At 54.3% G+C, this 19,292-nt stretch overlaps 1 protein-coding gene across 3 annotated transcripts; it reads right to left on the bottom strand.

Annotated features, from left to right (window-relative positions):
• Positions 1-405: 405 nt before the first annotated feature.
• On the bottom strand, positions 406-19,246 carry PICK1 (protein interacting with PRKCA 1). 3 transcript variants are annotated; one of them, XM_026011019.2, is made up of 13 exons: positions 18,855-19,246; positions 18,499-18,596; positions 17,297-17,408; positions 11,497-11,625; positions 9,294-9,360; positions 8,167-8,256; positions 5,792-5,845; positions 5,221-5,283; positions 4,411-4,544; positions 3,922-4,014; positions 2,423-2,473; positions 1,735-1,879; positions 406-1,243 (listed from the first exon to the last, which is right to left on the bottom strand). In XM_026011019.2, exons 2-13 carry the CDS (start codon positions 18,537-18,539, stop codon positions 969-971), a joined length of 1,254 nt encoding a protein of 417 aa, XP_025866804.1. In that variant the 5' UTR covers positions 18,540-18,596; positions 18,855-19,246; the 3' UTR covers positions 406-968. The 3 variants fall into 3 exon arrangements, with proteins under 3 accessions (XP_025866804.1, XP_025866805.1, XP_025866806.1); XM_026011020.2 differs by having other exon boundaries at positions 18,757-19,191; XM_026011021.2 differs by having other exon boundaries at positions 18,842-19,176.
• Positions 19,247-19,292: the final 46 nt, after the last annotated feature.

The raw sequence follows: 19,292 nt of genomic DNA, 5'->3' as shown, positions 1-19,292 counted from the left end.
AATGTTCTCTCCCTGATGCAGGGCCTGGACCTCCTGCCCCAGTGTCTATCCTGCCCTTCCATATAAAGGCCAAGCTACTGGCCAGAGCACTGGCGGATCAAAGATGGGGAAGGACATCACAAAGCACAGCAAGCCCTGGAGTCTTTGGGACCTGACAGATTTAAGTCCAGATCCCACTCTGTCCCTGTACACAGAACGGCCCTGAGCAAGACACTTCTCTAGCCCTGGTCACCTGTCTGTAAATGGGGCCAGTAGCGCCAGTTCAAAGAGCTACTGCAAGGAATAAGTGGTATCTATGAAGGGAATGTCAATAAATCTTGTTGCCCCCCCCTCCCTCACAACCAGGGAGGCTGCAGATGGGGCGTCGAGGGGAGGAGGGTCTGAGGCCACTGCAAAGAGCCCGGCTCCATCTGGGTTTGTGTTTATTCAATACAGGCCCAGTGCCCAGCCCTTCCCCAGGGAAGTGGCTGAGCTAGGGGAATAAAATAAATAAAGGCCGCCGAGGTGTGAGTGTGGGCTAGGCTGGGGCCAGCCTGGGCTGAGGTGAGGGTGTACACAAGACACTGGACCCAACCTCGGCTGTCCACCCCCAGCCCCCCACTCCAGCAGGCTCCAGTGGTGGTGCCCACAGGGAACGGGTCCTGGACGTCCTGCCACCTCTAACCCCACCTCCTTTCCGTGCCCCTTCTCTCCTTCCTAAGGCAGTTCCAGAGGCCAAGCTCTCCATCTGGCTGGGAAGGTGGGGAGGGAAGGCGGAGCAGGCCAGTGTCCAGGTCCCAGGCCATGGGCCCAGGGCCTCTCCTGGGCAGAAGCCCAGGCTCGCTGTGCTAGGACAGAGGAGCAGGGAGGCAGGCGCCCCAAGCCAGCAGGCCTTTATGCGCCACCCTGTTCTGCAGCGGCCCCGCCCCAGCTCCCATGCTCTGTCCTCCCACTCACCCTACCCCCCAGATCCGCACCCCACGGTGCACTCAGGAGTCACACCAGCTCCCACCCTTGTCCAGGGGCCCGGCAGCCCCTCGTGCATCCCTGGACGGCTCCCCAGTAGCCGTGTCCTCGTCATCTTCGTCCTCTTCGTCCTCCCCATCAGTGAACTCGTCCTGGCTGAGGCCGTAGGCCAGCGTGGTGTGGGCAAGGTCTACCTCGATGGGGAAGACATCGGCATCACGCAGCACCGCGTAGCAGTCGTTGTAGTACTTGGACATGGTGGACACGAAGCGCTGCAGCTGGAACACGATGTCCTGGACTGGGGTGGGAGAGCGGGCCAAGAGGCACCAGTGGAGAAGACCCGCCAAGGCCACCTGGCCCTCTTCCTCCTAGGGGAGGCCCCCTTGCACCTCACCGAGCCCGTATGCCCTGGGTGCAGGCAAGGCCAGGGCAGCCCAGGCCTGTGCACACCCATGATTCCCAGTTCCCAGGTCAGAGAGAGGAGCCCTGCCACAGTGGGTAGATTGGGGACTGCACCCCATTGCACCCCATAGCAAGGACCAGGCCCACCCAAGCCAGACCCCAGGAAGGGGGATGCACTCCTGCCAAGGCTTTCCACCTTGGGTCAGCCCCAAAGGTCTGCCATGGTGGGGCTGTGGGACCCCACCTAAGGACCTTACCTCTCTGGGCCACGGTTTTCCCACCTCTGAAATGGGGAGAAGATGGTACACATCCCCCAAACCCAAGGATTGTGTAGGGCTGGCATTGGGCATGCCTCTCCAGCCCCCAGTGCCCACCTACTCCCCTCACCATGCTTCTGGTCCAGCAACTCCATCTTCTCCAGCACATCCTTGCGCATCTGGGAGAAGCGGGCACGGGCCTCCTGGCGACAGCGCAGGATCAGGCGATATTCATAGTTGCCAGTGCTCACGCGGTACAGGGGCTCCCCCAGGGCCTGGGGCAGGGGGGAGCACATCAGCAATCCAGCGGGGTAGGTGGACATACAGGGCAGGGAGGCTGCAGAGCCCACCCACCAGCTCACACTCCTGCACCACATAGCATTTTTCAAAGCTCCCATGGTTCCTCACTTCCGAGACACCAGTGATTGCCAAAAGCACTTAGTAATAGCTTTGTGAAAAACAAAAAAAACAAACCCTTGACAATTTAGTGCTAAGGTGGATCATGACATCAAAAATATTGAACATTTCCTCTTAGGAGTGAGGAAAGTCAGCTTTTTCCCACAAGAGCCTCATGAAGGCTGGGGAGTGGCCCCGCAGCAAGCCGGCCAGTGCTCTGAAGCCCAGGTAGATAGCCTCCCACCTTCAGAAACAAGAACCCAGCCAGACTTCTCTAGCCTCTCCCAGGTCAGCCTGAGGCACCCGGTGCCCCTGGCAGACCAGGACACTCTTGGGCCACTGTGAGACAAGCAGGGGAAGGTCCATACACTCCAAGACCTTCCAGCACCGGGGCCACCCCCCAATCACCACTGAAAACTCACGATGCAGCTGTACTCCTCGTCATCCATTTCCTTCACCTTCAGGCAGTAGGACTGTATGGGACGGCGAGGTCACAGTGTCAGAGGGGCTCCACCTCCTGGATGCCCACCCTGATGCCACACTTCCACCCCACACGGTACCCCGCAGCCATGCCAGGCCCCCTGGGCCCTGCCTGCCCTCAACTAGGATAGGCTGACACTTGCCTCTCATGTGGGAGGGTGGCAAGGGCCTAAGAAACAGCCCAGCATTTCCCAAACTCAAGTTAGGAGAGATGGTCTGGGGAAAAAGGGATTCCATGGTCAAAAGAGCGTGGGAAGGTTGCTGAGGATTTATGGTGCACACAGGGATGCCAAAGGCTTTGGGAAGTCCTGCAGCAAAGGAATCTCAGCTTGCTTGGTGGAGCATCTTCCCTCAACTCCTTTGACCATCAGAATTTTTACTTAAACATAAAACTCAGTAATGTCCAGGAGTCCCTGGTGGCTCAGTCCGTTGGGTGTCTAACTCTTGATTTCAGCTCAGGTCATGATCTCAGGTTCATGAGCTCAGTCCCACATCAGGCTCTACACTCAGCGTGGAGTCTACTTGAGATTCTCTCCCTCAGCCCCTCTTCCTACTTACATACTCTCTAAATACATGAAATCTTAAAAAACAAAACAAAAACCCAACTCGATCATGTCCCTTGGCACCCACTTTATAACCCACTGTAAAAGTGACCAAATAATCTCAAGGGGTCAGAGTGGCCCAGAGTAAGCACTCTGCCTACCCTGGGCACCCAAAGGCTCCCTGAGTGGGCAGGGTTTGGGCTGCTGTCCAATTCCCAGTACCTCCCAGGTCCCTGGGCTCACGTCCTCAATCAGATATGACAAAGGTTCTGGCCCCTTCCTGCCTACCATCCTGTGGCTAATCTCTAGGTGGGTTCTCCCTCTAGCATGCCAGATTCATCCCTCCCGGGGACTGGGGACTACTCACCCAGACTCACCCCTCCCTGAGGGCTGGGGACCACTCACCCAGACTCATCCCTCCCTGGGGGCTAGGGACCATTCACCCAGATTCATCCCTCCCTGGGGGCTGGGGACCACTCACTCAGACTCATCCCTCCCTGGGGGCTGGGGACCACTCACCCAGATTCATCCGTCCCTGAGGGCTGGGGACCACTCACTCAGACTCATCCCTCCCTGGGGGCTGGGGACCACTCACCCAGACTCATCCCTCCCTGGGGGCTAGGGACCACTCACCCAGATTCATCCCTCCCTGGGGGCTGGGGACCACTCACTCAGACTCATCCCTCCCTGGGGGCTGGGGACCACTCACCCAGATTCATCCCTCCCTGGGGGCTGGGGACCACTCACTCAGACTCATCCCTCCCTGGGGGCTGGGGACCACTCACCCAGACTCATCCGTCCCTGAGGGCTGGGGACCACTCACTCAGACTCATCCCTCCCTGGGGGCTGGGGACCACTCACCCAGACTCATCCCTCCTCAGGGGCTGGGGACCACTCACCAGGTACTCAAACTTCACATCCAGGTACTTCTTGATGGTGAGGCGAGTGTCTGGGATGGCTTTGTTGAGGTACGTATTCAGGTCTGTCAGCATCTGGAAGGGAAAGTGGAGGCAGACACCTAGTCCCAGGGGGCAGGGGCTGGGCTGGCTGGCATGACAAAGAACGGCACTGACCCATCAATCCTTCTAGTGGACTCAGGTGTCAAAGTCAAAGAGTGACAGACAAGTCAGTCCATTCAAGGTGAGAAGACAGGCTAGGCCAAGGGTAAACTGTAACTAAGATGGAGCCAGGGGCAGAAGAAACCAGCCTGGGGGTCAATGCTGAGTGAGGCCAGGGAGGCAGAGTGACTTACCACAGTCAGTCGTGCAGGTGACCATGCTAGAACCTGCACCTACATGTTCTGACTCCAGTACAGGACACTTTCTGCATGCCACACTGTCCCCTCTCTACCCTCACATGCTGATGCACACATGCCCGACACCACCTACCGGCTTGATGGTTTTCAGCAGCCGGATGCCGAACTTCTCGATGCTGCGGTGGGCGTCAGCAAACTTCACAAAAGCCTCACTCGCGGCTGGCTGGGGCTCCCGCACCCCAATCACAGAGAACACGTCCCCAAAGGCTGCAGGATAAGTCTGCCCTGAAGACTGTCCCTACCTGACCCCTTCATGGAGAAGCTGGGGATTCGCTGGGGAGAAGTGGGGCAAGGGGCATAACAGGCCGAAGGTGAAGGCCTGTATGAAGTCTATGTCCCCAGGGAAGTGGGTCTACACCCAAGAGAGCGGCCCTCATTCCCCAGAGTGATCAGACCACGGGGGAAGAAGAAGGCTCGGTCAAGGTTGGAGAGGCTGCTGTTGCCTGGCAGCAGAGCACAGGGATGTGGAGGCTGGGTCTAAGGCTAGCACTGCCGGCAGGAGTGGTGTGCACATTTCCTCCGTCTGGGATCATTTTCCCCACTGCAAAGTGGGGTTAACTCTAGCTGCCTGGCCCAGCCAGCAGTCTCGTAGAAAATGAGACCACAAATAAGGAAGCCTCTCCACATTGTAAGGGGCAGAACGGGTTACACTGGACCCTACACACCAGCTGGTCCAGATGTTCCCTGCTGGCCCTACCTCCCAGCATCTGGACAAGGCCCAGCCCGAACCTGGCATGAGGTCGGATGCTGCTCAGGTCACCCGAGCCTGGTGAGGAAGGGCCCTGGGAGGGGATCGGCCACACCCTCACTGCCTGGGGCAGCCCTGAGCTCAGAGGGGAGCAACGGTCTTCCCAGGGTCACACAGGTTTGGGGGCACCCTTACCCCGGTGTGTCTGTGACAGTTCGTAAAAGGCCCGGAGGAGGTTCTTGGTGTGTTCCGTCATTCCTGTAGGAGAGAGCCAACTGTAGGGGGATGGAGGCACATGGCAGGACCACAAGGGCCCCCAGGACATGGCCTCCACCCCCACCCAGAGGTCCTCACTGTTCCCACAGCCCCACTGGGGCCCAGGGTTGAGGGCTTAGCCGCGGCCCCAGTGCCACCCAAGAGGAGCCCCCATCAGACAAGAGATCCAGGACCTGGCAGGGGCAGAAGGTGACCAGGGCTTCCTAGGCGCTGTATCTTTGGGAGACAGTCAGATTCCAAGAGGCTCCCACCATGCTTGAATGTGCTATTATTTGAATTTTTATGGATATGTATTACTCTCATAATCAGGAAAAGTATGTCTTAAGAGGCTTTCTTCCTAAGAATTCCTAATGACCACAGTCCTAGAATCTCATAGGCCAGCATTCCTGCCCCTACTGCCACCATTTCCGAGCAGGGCTGTGAAGATCTACCCCAGGGCAGAGCCAGTGCCAGGTACCCCCTGGACAGGACCCGAGGGGCCGCCTCTCACCTTTATACAGCTCGGCGGTCCGCTCCAGCTCCTCCAGCCTCTTGACAAGCCCGTCTGTGGGGGAATCAGAGAGAAGGTGGGTCCAGTGAGTCTATACGAGCACAGGGGTGAGGAGAGAGCGGGGTGGCCCAAGCCAGGCTTGGGAGGAGAGGCAGCTTCCAGAAGAGAACAAGGACTGGCACAGAACGGGGGTCCCAGGGAGGGGGATCTCAACTGGGCTCAGACGTGTTCCATAGCAGCCCAGGACACCCAAACCAAAGGCCAGCAGGGGACAAGGAAGGCCGCCCTTGGGCCACTCCTAAGTCCCCACCCCAGCAGGCTGGGGTACAGCAGATGGGCAGAGGTGATGATCATTTAGGCACTGCCAAAAGTCATCAGGAAAAAAGGATGGGTCCTCTCAAGGCCCGATCTGTGGGTAGTTCCTGATGGCCAGCCAAAGGCAGGCCCCATCCCAGTGGTCAAGGCCTCCGTACTTCTAACACAACCCCTGCCAACAGCCAAGGAGGCAGGCAGGCAGAGCTAAGCCGGGGAGATGAGTCGTTTTGACAACCCCAATGCAGGCATGACGCAGCCCCCTCCGCAGGAGAAGCAAATGTGACAGCTCAGAAGGGAGCACTGCTCAGGGAGGAAGAGCTGGCACTGGACCAGGCCTTGGTGATCAACATTCACTACTTAACAGAGGTTCTTCGAGCACCTTTTGGGTGCCGGACCCCATGTCAGGGCCACAGAATGACCTTAGTAAATGTTATCTACGTCATGCCCTCAAAGCTCATGGTCCAGCAGAGGAGACAGTGGCCAGGCACTGGGGGTTGTCAGGGGAGAGGTGGGCACAGCTGCCTTGCCACAAGGGCTCAAAAATGGGAGCAACTGGACTGCTGGGGCCGGCATTTCAGATCAGGGAGGGAGGGCCCCTCCAGCAGTGAGGGGATGAGGGACCTCCCACCTCCCCACCAGGAGCGGGGCAGGGACTGTGCCAGTGGCTTCCTCACATGGTGGCCCCTCAGGGCAGGGCCCAACCTCACTGAGCTCCAGTGAGCTGTAAGTCAGGACCCATCGCCCAAGGCTCCTTGCCCATAGCTCAGTCCTTCCTCCGTATGAGCCTCTGGGGTAGGGATTACTTTCTCATTTTCTGTGTAAAAGGAGGGACGTCGTGTCCCAAGGCACACAGCCAGGCACTACTCAAGGCAGGGTGCCCTCTAACCACCCCCACCCCATCTCCTGTGTTGACCTGGGTCAGGGTTTTCTGAGGAGGGGAAGGAGGCAGAAGCCGAGTCTGGGCAGAGACGGTGGATGTGTGTCAGGTGGCAGCAACAGGGGGAGGAATGGGCTCAGTGGGCTCTGGCGGGGGGTGGGGGGCTGCGTTGAGCATCTCAGAGGTCTTTAGGAGCTTGGCCACTGGCTGGCCCCCAGGCGCTGCCTCCCCAGAGCCCTGGCACCTGGCCAGCCTGGCAGGAAAGGAGCCACGTAAGCGCCATGCTGTTGTTTTTAGCTGGGTCATGGGACATCATGACAGCTTCAATTTTAGAAACCCTATTTAAGGCTGGGGAAATTGCAAGGTTTGGGGGGAAAAAACACAACAACCAGTTCTAATTTCATCTCAACGCATGGTAACTACAGTAACAGGGATTTATAGACACCAAGAAGCTGAGAATAGCAGCCACCACTTTTGTACGCTGCTTGGAACGCGCTCGGACCCCACCCCCACGTCCCAGCCAATGAAGCCCAGTGTGCCCAGTTGAGCCTACAACACATACAGGCATTTAAACCCACCCCCACACACGCAGAGCACAACTGCTATTTATAAACTCGGACTGGGGACTGTGGGGAGCAGGACCAAGTGTTTTACTGGCCACACGGGTGCGTGGGTGTGAGGGTGTGTGGCCTTGGCTTTCCCCCTGCCCCCACCTCCAGTCTTGGCCAGGAACCTCTGAGACAGGGGCAGCAGCGCCACCTCCTGGAGAAAGGCAAGGGCAAGGAGGGCAGTGCAGGAGCAGAAAGCCGGGGCCACACTTGACAAGAGGGCACATGGTGGCTGCCCCCGGCTCTGTGACAGCAGCTGGGGAGAATGGCAAAGGCATCAGCTCGGGGAGCTGGAGCTGAAAGGAGACACCTCTGTACTCTGCATCTGTCTCATCTGTGACCTGGGCCTGGAATCCTGGCCTGACCATGGGAGCCACTGGCTGCAGGATGCCTTAGCTGACTGCTGTGGATACTCTCTGGGAGGCAGAGAGGCCTCTGGGAATGCAGATTGGTGACCAGTGGCCCCATGGGCAGCAGGAACCACGTCGGGTCCATGGGCATCCATGGTGCCCCTTCCTCTGGAAGCCTGGGCCTGCGACCCCATCCCCGGGCCAGCTGGGCAGGAGAGGACTCACCATTGCACAGGATGGCCCGGCTCAGGCCCAGGGCATCTGCAGTCCCGGAACTCATGTTCTCTACCAGCCGATGCTTTACTTTCTTCAACACTGGGAGCAGGGGAAAAAAGGGACTCAGTGATGGGGAGTGCGCAGCTGCGGCCTCAGGCACCCCTGCCCCAGCTCATCTCCTCATGGTGAGTGACAGCAGGGGCTCAGAGGGCTGCCCTGAGCTCTGGTTCAGGGGTGACTGAAGCAGGGGGAGCCCCCATGGGGTTGTGCCAGGTCCCCTGCCCTATTCCCTCTCTGTGAGGGCGGTGCTGAGAACTGGAAGGAGGTAAGCATGTAAAGTGCCAAGAGGCGAACCAGGAAAGCCTCTTCTCCCTTCCATATCTGGGAGCAGAGCTGCCATCAGTAACCTCAGACCCCCAGACTCGGTTACCGTATACATGTTGTGTACTGAGTCCCTGGAAGGGACCAAAGAGGCTTATAAGGGAGAACCTCTGGGACAGACTGATCTTAGCCTCTCTCCCTAAAAACCAGGAGGTGACTGTGACCCTAGGGTGGAGGAAAAGTGTGCTGGGCTCCATAGCTGAGAGATCTGGGTGTGCATCACCCAGGGGACATGGAGCCCTCTCTGGGCTCATGCCTTTATGTCGAATGAGGTGACTGGTCCAGAGGACCTCGAAGCTGCAGTGTCCAGCTCTAGAGTCTGAAGCTTCTACAGAACCAAAGCCCAGCCCTCCTCAGCAGGAGGCAACCTGTCCTAGGAGATGCCGTGGGAGGAAGGGCTGGCCTGGGACCCTCTGCCCAAGGCCTAAGGTCCAGTTCAGACCTTGAGCCTTCCTGGGAGTAGGCAGGTGGAAGAAGAGGCCAGGGCCAAGTAGGGGCATGCGTGGGCCTGAGGCACCATGCCCTAGGCATGACAACTCTAGGGCAGGGAGGTCCCAGGGCAGGTGGCCTTGGGAGAGAACTGCAACATGGGACAGAGTGAAATCAGGGACAGATTTCTTGGGTGCAGCTGCAGGAGAACACCCCAGGTCCTTTGCATTGGTTTGGGCAAAAACCATGTAACACTGTCATAAAGACACAGAACAGGGCCAGGGGCTTGTGGGGCCACCGGGTGCCACTGCTCTGGCCCAGCTTACCAATGTCAAGGGACATGCCCTGCTTGGGGTCCGCCTGCAGCTTGTTGTAGTGGATCGTCACCTCACCCTGGAAAAGGACAGGCACAGTTGAGAGAGAGTCTCCTGGGTCCCAAGCCTCTTCCTTGGGGAAGCCTGTCTTCCCTGAAATCTGTGGTCATGAGAGCATCCTGAGCCCTGGGAAAGGCCCAGACCAACCATGAATTCAGCTATGCGGGGCCAAGGGCTGTGATGTGGCCCCGCTTTGTAACTGGTTTGTTCCCATGTCCCTCCTTGTTCCACGAGGTGCCAGGCCCTGGGGAACCAGCAAGGACAAGGGCAGAGACAGAGCTCACAGCCTGGTGGTCTCTGATGTCCTGAGGTCCAGTGAGGTCAGGGGCCCCACCCTTCCCCACGCCATGCTCCAAGCCCTTGCTTCACAATTTGCCCCACATGGAGTATCCGTTGTGCTCTAATCACCCATGCTCAGCGGTGCCCCATTCACTCAACTAACACATCCATGCACTCTCTCTGTGCCTGGTGCTGGGACACCAAGGAGCATGTGCAGGGCAGCCCCAGCCCTAGGGCCCACACCAGCAAGGAAGCCAATGCAAACCACATTCTACAACTGGAAAAGAAGTGCCGGCTTCTCCTGAGAAGCCTTCCCTGATCACGTGAGGCCACCACGGTCACTGTCATCCATGCAATCCTCAGACCCCTTTAACTTGGGACAGAATCCATTCAAATACAACATGGGATTTCAAAAGTGAGTTCTGAAAGGAAACCAAAATGATCTGACGCTGTCACAGTGAGGGGCAGAGGCAAAAAGCTCTCTCTCTTAGGCTGCACAAGAGTGTGTTGTAGGACCCCAACAGGCAGCAGCCAGGGCAGCAGGACTCAGACCTGAGCAAATCCCTTCCTCCCTCTGGGTGCCAGTAAACGGGGGGGGGGGGGGGGGGGGACAGGAGGACAGGGGACAGGAGGCCCTGCCCGCCACCCAAACAAGGGGGCTGGAAGACCCCTGGATTAATGTCCAGGCTGTGCACACATGTGAAGCGCTCTCGTCCTCCTGGGCACACAGAGAGCTGGCGTGAGGCAGGCTTCAGAGGATGGGCGCTGTGATGGGTACAGACGTGAAGTGTGAGGAAGGGGCCACAGGGGACACCCACCTCCCAGGTCTGTACCGGGATGAAACACTGTCCACCTGCTTCCCGACGTGCCACACCAGGACAGGAACATCCAGCCCCGGTAGAGTGGAACGGGAGAACAAAGGGGAGAAGGTGGAGAAGCAGCTGGCCCCAGGCTAAGGTAAGAGGGACTGGCAGGGATGCTGGTGCCAGGTCCCTAAGACATGGAGGATGGACATGGGGTGAGGAGAGGTCTGAAAGGATGGGGTGAGGGAGCTAGAATACTCGGCCAAGCTCAATTTACAATTGGGACCCTTGACTCTAGGACTCCAAGATCATCTACTGGCTTTGTGCATCCTTTGCTGTTTAGGTTTCCCAAGACTTACTAGCAGCTGAATCTCTAAGAAATGGCAAAAGGGCTCCATGTTGCTTCCATGAGTGGTCAGGACACTGCCTGCCATTTGTGGTGGTGTCAGGGGCTTGCAGGGCGAGGCCTCAGCTATAGCAGCTGGGGTGGGGTGTGGGGAGCCAAAGACAGGCCGTGTGTGATTGTGGTCTGCAGAACAGAAGACCGGCAGCTGGACAGAGCTGCCCCAGGCCTTCAGAAGTTTCCCTGGGGGACTGTGAGCCCAGGAGGACCCTGTGGACTGAGAACTCCTACAGAGATGGGGGGGGGCTCCTCTTCCCCCCCTACCCCTCCCAGACCCAGTATGGCCCAACCGACATTTACTGAGTGTCCACTGACCCCAGTACATTCACCTTGGACCTCCAGCTTCAGTTCTAGCCCTGAGTGGGGACACACTGGGTCACCCTGAGGCATGGCTCCTAATCCAACAGCTCCCATGGGGGCTGAAGGACAGGGAACAGAATGGTGCCCACTCTCCTGCCAAGGCAGCACAGTGGTCCGGGAGCACGAGTGGTATTTACTGACCAGATGTGGGAGACAATGAAGGAGGCCAGAGTATGGCCCAGACCCTGGTGTACTGAGGGGGCAGCAGACAGAGCCTGTCCCTCTCCAGGCCTATAGAGGGCAGGCTGGGTGCCATCGCAGTGGCTTGGCTGCCTGTGTCTCCCTGCCCCCCTAACCATAGCAACCTTACCTTCACCTCCTGAATCATCTTTGCCACCTCCACCTTAGTTTTGCCTTTGATTGACCTGCCATTGACACCGGTGATCTCGTCGCCAGCTGCCACAGTGCCGTCCAGGGCTGCTGGGGTGTTGTCAAACACCTGTGGGTGCAAGGGAGGGCAGTGCGGGGGAAACAGTCATCCCCTGAACCGCAACTGAGCCTACCTTGGTCTAGACCTCACACACCCAACTGAGTGTATGCTCCTCCAAACTCAGTTAATAGATTTTCCGCCAATGCTGTCCTGGGCTGACTTGAAGCCCCAAAGCACCTCTGGTCAGTTCCTGTGCCTCGTCTCAGTCCCCAAAGAGTAAGGACTCCACTGTGCATGTGAGACTCTCCTCCCAACATGCTCCCTTCAACAGGGTCCACACTCACTGAGGCGTGAGGCTAGGTGTGCCTGTCAAGCACACATGTGCAAGTGCTGCTCAGGGCAAGGGGGAGGCAGGACACATCTGCATATGCAGAGATGGACAAGAACACAGAAATCATGGCCAGAAAATGGCCACCAGGACAAACATCTGACACTGCCCTCTCTCTACTTCATCTTCAGCTGCTACATTTTCTACATAAAGTACGCAAAAGGAACAACTGGTAACTTTTCATATACATAATGTCATGAGGAAGGAAGAAATTGAGATGACAGTTTCTTTCTGTTAACCTTCCAGAATCACACTAAAAAACAATTACTATTTTTTAAAGACTTACTTATTTCAGAGAGAGAGAGTGTGCATGTGCACATGCACAAGCAGGCAGAGGGGCCGAGAGAGAAAGCGAGAAAGAAGCAGACTCCCTGCTGAAAGTGGAGCCTGATCTCATAACCCTGAGATCATGACCTGAGCTGAAATCAAGAGTCGGACGCTCAACTAATGGAGCCACCCAGGTGCCCCAATATGTATATATATATATATATATATATATATATATTTTTTTTTTTTTTTTTTTTTTTTAAACGGTAAAGGAGATAATGAGAGGTTATACCTGTCCTTGGAAGATGGACAGTGGGAATCCAAGGCCTATGGAAGGACTTTAGTAAGAGAGATCTAATCCTTGCTGGAAACTGCCAGTGGGTTAGAAAGTGGACCTCTGGAGACAGCCACGGTGGGTGGAAAGCAAGGTGCAGAAAGTAGGGAAAGGACTCAACTCCGGGCTCCTCCATCCACAGGGCTGTCCATCATTACCCCTTTTCTGTGAAAGATGGAGGTGGTTTCCCCAGAGAAGCTCTGGACTCAGGCCCAGGGACCAAGGAAGGCAGGAGAGAGGCAGGGGACTGGAGAGATTTGGGTTTAGCAAGTTCCAAAGCCCCCTCACCCCAGTGGGGCCCCAGAATGCCAGCAGCCAGGCTTACTGCCCTTCCCCACAGGACACTGGAGGCCCCTGTCCTCAACAGCTTGACACAAAGGCCCATCTATGCAGACACTGGGAGATTCCCCCATAGTTCACCCCACAGGGAAGTCCCCCGGACATGGCCTGTGCACAGATCTTCAAAACACTAGTAGTACATGGCTGTGATGATTCACTCATCCTATAAAGAAAGGCGAGGATTACCGGGCACTTAAGAAAAGGATCCCATATAAAAAATACTTACACAGAAAAAGGAAACCACAGGAAGCAGAAACAAAGCAGGGGTGATACAAAGAAAACCATAATTAATGTCTTCGAGGTGATTAGAAAAAACTGGAAGATGTAAAAGGATCGACTCAAAAATAAGAGGGCTGACTGGATGGCTCAGTCGGTTAAGTGTCTGGCTTTGGCTCAGGTCATGATCCCAGGGTCCTGGGATAGAGCCCCGTGTCTCATGTCTTGGGCTCAGTACCCAGCAGAGAGCCTTGCTTCTCCCTTTCCCTGTGCCCCTCTGCTTGTGTGTGTGTGTGTGTGTGTGTGTGTGCGCGCGCACGCGTGCACACACACACATGAGCGTGCACTCTCTCAAATAAATAAATTCTAAAAAAAAAAAAAAGGAAAGATCTTTTCGAAATGCAAAATGTAACTGAAATTTACAATGTCAAAGAAGCTATGAAACCAAGCCAAGGAAAATGAAAATGACATGGACAATCAGAAAACAAGAAAAATATTAGAAGATCAATTCAGAAAGCCCAACAGAAGTCCCAGAAGTCCCACAAGAGGGAACAGAAACCAGAGAGCAAGATCCCATCAACAAGCTAATACTAGAAACTTCCAGGGCAGAGAAAGACATGAGGTTCCTGGAGGGACGCGCCCTCTGAGCTCCAACGCAACAGACAGACAAGGGCCTGTGCCAAGAGCCATCATCATGAGCCTGCAGGATGCCAAGAACAAAAGGAAACTCCCAAGAGTCTTGAGAGATCAAGGATAAAACACATTACAAATAAAGGGTCACTGATCAGAGCACCATCAGACATAACAGTGCTGACGGCAAAAGATAATGAAAGGATGCCATTGCATTTCTAAGTGAAAATTATTTTCAAACTTGCCTTTTTCTTGGGGGGGGTGGGGGGAGTCATTCTTGAATTTGATTTGCCGAAGTCAATTGGAAGGGATATGAGAATAACAACAAAGACGGGATAAGGGCATTTTCAGAGACTCAAACTCTCAAAAAATGTACCTCCATGCAGCCTTTTCCAGAAAGCTACAGGGGGATGTGCTCCACCTCGATGAGGCAGTAAGCCGAGAAAGACAGCTCCTGTCCTGCATAGCAAAGGAAACAGTCCACAAAACTAAAAGGCAACCTACACAGAATGGGTGGAGATATTTGCAAACGACATCCGATAAAGGGCTAGAATCCAAAATATATAAAGAACTTATTAAACTCAACACTCAAAAACCAAATAATCCAATTAAAAAATTGGCAGAAGACATGAACACACATTTCTCCAAAGAAGACATCCAGACAGCCAATAGACACAGGAAAGAATGCTCAACATCACTCATCATCAGGGAAATACAAATTAAAACCACAACAGGATATCACCTCACATCTGTCAGAATGGCTAAAATCAACAACACAAGAAACAGAGTGTTGGTGAGGATGTGGAGAAAAAGGAATTCTCTGGCACTACTGGTGGGAATGGAAACTGGTGCAGCCGCTCTGGAAACAGTATGGAGGTTCCTCGGAAAGTTAAAAATAGAGCTACCCTACAATCCAGCAATTGCACTACTGGGTATTTACACAAAGAATATAAAAATGCTAATTCAAAGAGATAGGTATACCCCTAAGTTTATAGCGGCATTATTTACAAGAGCCAATATATGGAAGCAGCCCAAGTGTACACTGACTGATGAATGGATATAGAAGATGTGGTTTATATATACAACAGAATGTTATTCGACCACAAAAGAGAATGAAATCTTGCCATTTGCAAAGACACAGATGAATCTAGACAGTATAATGCTAAGCAAGATAAGTCTATAAGAAAAAGACCATATGATTTCAGCCATTTGTGGAATTGAAAAAACAAATGGGTAAAGGGAAAAACATAGAGAGACACACACAAACCAAGAAACAGACTCTTAACTAGAGAGAACAGGGACACCTGTGGGGGGCTCAGTCGTTAAACATCCAACTCTTGATTTCAGCTCAGGTCACAACTGCAAGGTTGTGAGATCGAGCCCCACATCGGGCTCCACCCTCAGCGGGGAGTCTGTTTGAGATTCCCTCTCCCTCTCTGCCCCTTCCCCCGATGCTTTCCCCCTCTTTCTCTCTCAAATGAATAAATAAACCTTTAAATAAACAAACAAAAACTTTAGAGAACAAACTGACAGTCACCAGAGGGGAAGGGGGAAACAGGTGATGGGAATTCAGGATGGCACTTGTCGGTGATGAGCACCAGGTGATGTGAGGAGGTGTTGGATCACTAGGATGCACACCTGACACTAACATCAATTACACTAACTGGATGTTAGTGTAGTTAACAACATGTTATGTAGTTAACCATATGTTAACTAACTGGCACCAAATTAAAGACTTGAAGGAAGGAAAGAAAGAGGGCTCCTGGAAGTAGGGGAGCCCCAGAGAGGGAAGGGGAGGCACAGTGGGACAGACTCCAGAAAGATGAGGGCAAACAGCTGCCTGAAGAAAGGTAGTGAACGTCCAAAGAGAATGCAAATGGAAGAAACCCGAGAAACCTGTTCAAAAAAGAAAAGACTGAGTTAAGAGAAGAGACCAGAGGCTCCTCAGAAAGTTAACCACAGAGACACCATATGAGCTGGCACCCTGCTCCCACTCTCAGGTACACACTCCCTAAAAATGAAAGCATGTGTACACTCAGAACATGCGCGTGCATGTTTACAGCAGCATTCTTCATAACAGCCAAATGTCCTTCAAATGAATGGATGAACAATTGTGGTACATCCACAAAAATGGAATATTCGTCAGCCATAAAAAAATATGCCAATACTGGAATGAAACTCAAAAACATTATGCTCAGTAAAAGAATCCAGACCCCAAAGGTGACATGTCAGACTCTTTTTATATAAAATGTCCAGAAAAAAAAAACCTATATAGTAACCAGATTACCCATCTAAAATAACCCTCTGCCTCTCCCCCTGTCAAATAAATAAATCTTTAAAAAGGGGGGGGTGCAACAGTGGGTGCTATTATTTGACACAGGCCTTCTAGTACTCTCGACTTGTTCAGAGCAAGTCAGATACGCTTTGATAAAAAATAATTCAATTTTTAAAAACCAAATTCTATTATTTTATAATCGCAGTTTGTTCTACACAAACCCAGCCCCCAATGGGTGAGAAGGGGGAGGTGGCAGGGACCAAGCAGGCATGTAGCAGGGGGGCCCAGGCCTGGGCAAGGCCTCCTTAATACCTCCTGGGTCAGAGGAGGCCAAAAGCTCGTGAAGGTAGCACCCAGAGTAGACCAGGCTACATCCCGGGAATCTCTGTCCTCAAGGCCCAAAAGTGACTCTTTTGCAAGATTCTCAGAGAGACAGCAGTTTCCCATCTGCCACCAATGGCTACTGAGCTGAGAAAGCAGGAACAGAGTAGAAGGCAGGTCACATTTATGTCTGTGGCAAGCTTCCTTCGGAGCCTACAGAAAAACCAGTGACTGACCCGTCACAAAGTAAAGAAAACTGTCCCCACTGCTCAGAGTCACAGCTGATAGAATGTCACCAAAGCAGCTTCATCTACAAGAACCACAAAAATGTTCACTGGCAGAGTGTCTCGGGGACATGAACAACTGCTAGGTACAAAACAACATTTTCTACTTTGTATTTATTAAATGCCGGGCAATGTTTGGGGCATTCTGGTTAATCCTCACAGTGACCTACACATTTTACACTCTCACTTGCCAGATGAGGAAGCTGAGGCCCAGAGAGCTTACCAAGTAACTCGCTGCTGAGCAGGGAGGCTTACATTTGGGTTCACCAGGCCACTAGCATCCCATGGACTTGCAGACTTTCCCCTAAAATTCACATTCCACTTGCACCAGTACCCCAGGCTGACAGTTTTGTGCATTTGACCCTATGACACATGTTGTACTTGGTGCTGACAGCAGTGAAAAAGCAGGCTGAGATCCTGTCCTCACAGTGTGGTGTCTGGCTAGCAGTGAGATAGAGGACGACGAATGGCCAACCCATGATTACAGATGGTGAGCGGAGCCGAGAAGGGAAGGAGCGCATTGATACAACAGAGAACAGGGTGCATCTACTGAGGGGCATGCTCGGGAAGGCCTCTCTGAGGAGTTCAGGCCTCAGCTCCGCAGTCAGGAAAATAAGCCTGCCCCAGGGGAGGGAGGTGGCTCACCCCTTCTAGGACCTTACCCCCACCTCCAAAGCACCCAGTACCTGGACAATATAGAGGCAGGGGCAGTACTGGGCCCCTCCTCCGATGCTGATCCCGATCAGGTTCTGAGCATCCTTCTGTAGGGTCACCTTCCCAGGCACAGTAGGGATTCCACTAGAAAGAGAAGCACATGTGGCTGAATCTCCTGGGAGGATTCCTTAAAGGGGACAAGAAGGAAGCCCCTGAGAGGCTCCAAGTGCTGGTCAGCTTTTTCTTTTCTCAATTGGCCAAAAAGACAGTGTCTGGCGCTGGCACATGTGCAGCTCTTAGGAGTCCTGCAGATGCAGGATCAGATCCCGGCTCTGCCACTGACCATCTACAGGACTTGGATAAGTAAGTCACCTCTGTGCATCTCAGTTCCCTCAGCCATAAAATGGTATGGATGGAAATGGCTTGCTACTTGATGAAAATTCTTATAAGAAAGCACACGAAAGGCACTTAACACCAGCCCAGCCCAGAGCAGGCACTCCATGAAAACAGATTCCCCCTTCCCTCTCCTTCATCCTGCCTCTGAGGCCTGATCCAGACTCTGTCCTTCTCACCTTCTCAGGCACAGGTGGAACATTATGGCCACCTGCTCCAGGAAGCCTTCTCCTCTTAAATTATCCATCACCCATCTCTCAGTTGCTCTGCTCAATTACCTCTCAATTTTCAGTATAAACCAGCACTTGTTTATGTTCTGTGGTCAATATTTGCCTTCATTCACTTATTCATTCAACAAACCAGCAACCTACTGATGGTGAGTCGAGCACCATACTAAGTGCTGAGGATGCAGGCAGTGGACTGATGGAGGGCAGATTTTAGTTGAGAGACTAACAATTTCTGAAAATCTGTCCTACTAATTATACTGGGAAGGAAAGTATGTTTACAATACTCCCATTCACCTTCAAACCCTGGCTCCACTGCCACCTCCTTTTTGAAGCCTTCCCTGAACACCCCAATCAAGAGACTGCTCCTCTGCTCTCTCCTTGTAGCCAGGCCATTCTCCATTAGTACCCACGTGGCCCTGACTTGTCATCTGCTAGGGTGTCCGCAGCCCCCTACAGATGGTGAGCTCCTGGAAGGGCAGGGTCCATTTCTACTATAGAACAAGACCTACTTAACCCCCGCTGAGAAGCAAGGGTCTGTGGAGCTGGGAAGTCTGGGGATCTGGAGGCCCCGGGGCTCGTGCATTCCTGGGACTTGGAAGGAACAAAATACTCACAGTTTATCCTCCTCGATGTCATAATCCAAGTCTGCAAACATGGTTCCGAGAGTTGAGGTGGGCTGGCTGACTGCCCAGCTCGGCAGGGGAATGGGGAACTGGACCAAGGAGAGAAAAGAGCGTAGGGTTCAGGGACCCGAAGTGCCTAGATGTCAACCTCCACCCGGGGGATACGGGGGGAGCCGGACCCTCCCCTGTCCCTCTGGACGGTGGGGGTAGTCCCCGAGGTTGGGGGGCGGGAAGGTACGGGATTCTTACTAGGTAGAGGGGGGAGTTCCACGCCAGGGCGGTGAGCTCACACCCCAGAGCTCGCCCCACGGATCTCCAGGCCCTTGGGAGCTACCTCTGTCGCTCACCGGAAGCGTCGGTCCCACAGCCGGGTCCAGGCCAGGCTGGCACCTGAAGCCACCTGCCGTTCCACCTGTCGGCGGCCGCGACTGTCGCGTCACTTCCTCTTTTACGCGGAAGTCCCGCCTACCTGACCACCCGGGTATTGGACCCAGTTCTTGCAGACAACCCTCCCTCCCTGGCTCCGGGCTCTCCCAGAACCAGAAAAGAGCCCAAGTATTGACGGAAGCTCGCCGTTAGCACGAGAAAGCGGAAACAGAGGAAAGGTCTGGAAGGGCCGACGACGCTCAACCCCGCCCTCTGCCCCGTGGCCGCCGCCATCTTGGTGAGGGCAGCGCTCTTCCCAGCTTCCTCCGCGGGACGCCGGGGACCACGCCGGCCGAGCGGTTGCCGTGGCAACGGAAGCATCCTTGGGCGCGGAGGCTTCCGGCGAAGTTCAGTGGAAT

The sequence above is a fragment of the Vulpes vulpes genome, unplaced genomic scaffold (assembly GCF_048418805.1).
Source record: "Vulpes vulpes isolate BD-2025 unplaced genomic scaffold, VulVul3 u000000781, whole genome shotgun sequence".
NCBI classification, from domain to species: Eukaryota; Metazoa; Chordata; class Mammalia; order Carnivora; family Canidae; genus Vulpes; species Vulpes vulpes.
Note: the sequence above shows the minus strand (reverse complement) of the source record. Positions and strands in the feature narration are given on the sequence as shown.

What these genes read in the sequence shown, in the direction of transcription:
- PICK1 (XM_026011019.2), bottom strand. Translation starts at nt 18,539, where the DNA reads ATGTTTGCAGACTTGGATTATGACATCGAGGAGGATAAACT. An exon ending in CCGGGCCATCCTGTGCAATG is followed by an intron (nt 5,846 to 8,166) that starts GTGAGTCCTCTC and finishes ATTCCCCCACAG; the next exon opens with ACGGGCTTGTCAAGAGGCTG. An exon ending in TGCTGAAAACCATCAAGCCG is followed by an intron (nt 4,015 to 4,410) that starts GTAGGTGGTGTC and finishes TTTCCCTTCCAG; the next exon opens with ATGCTGACAGACCTGAATAC.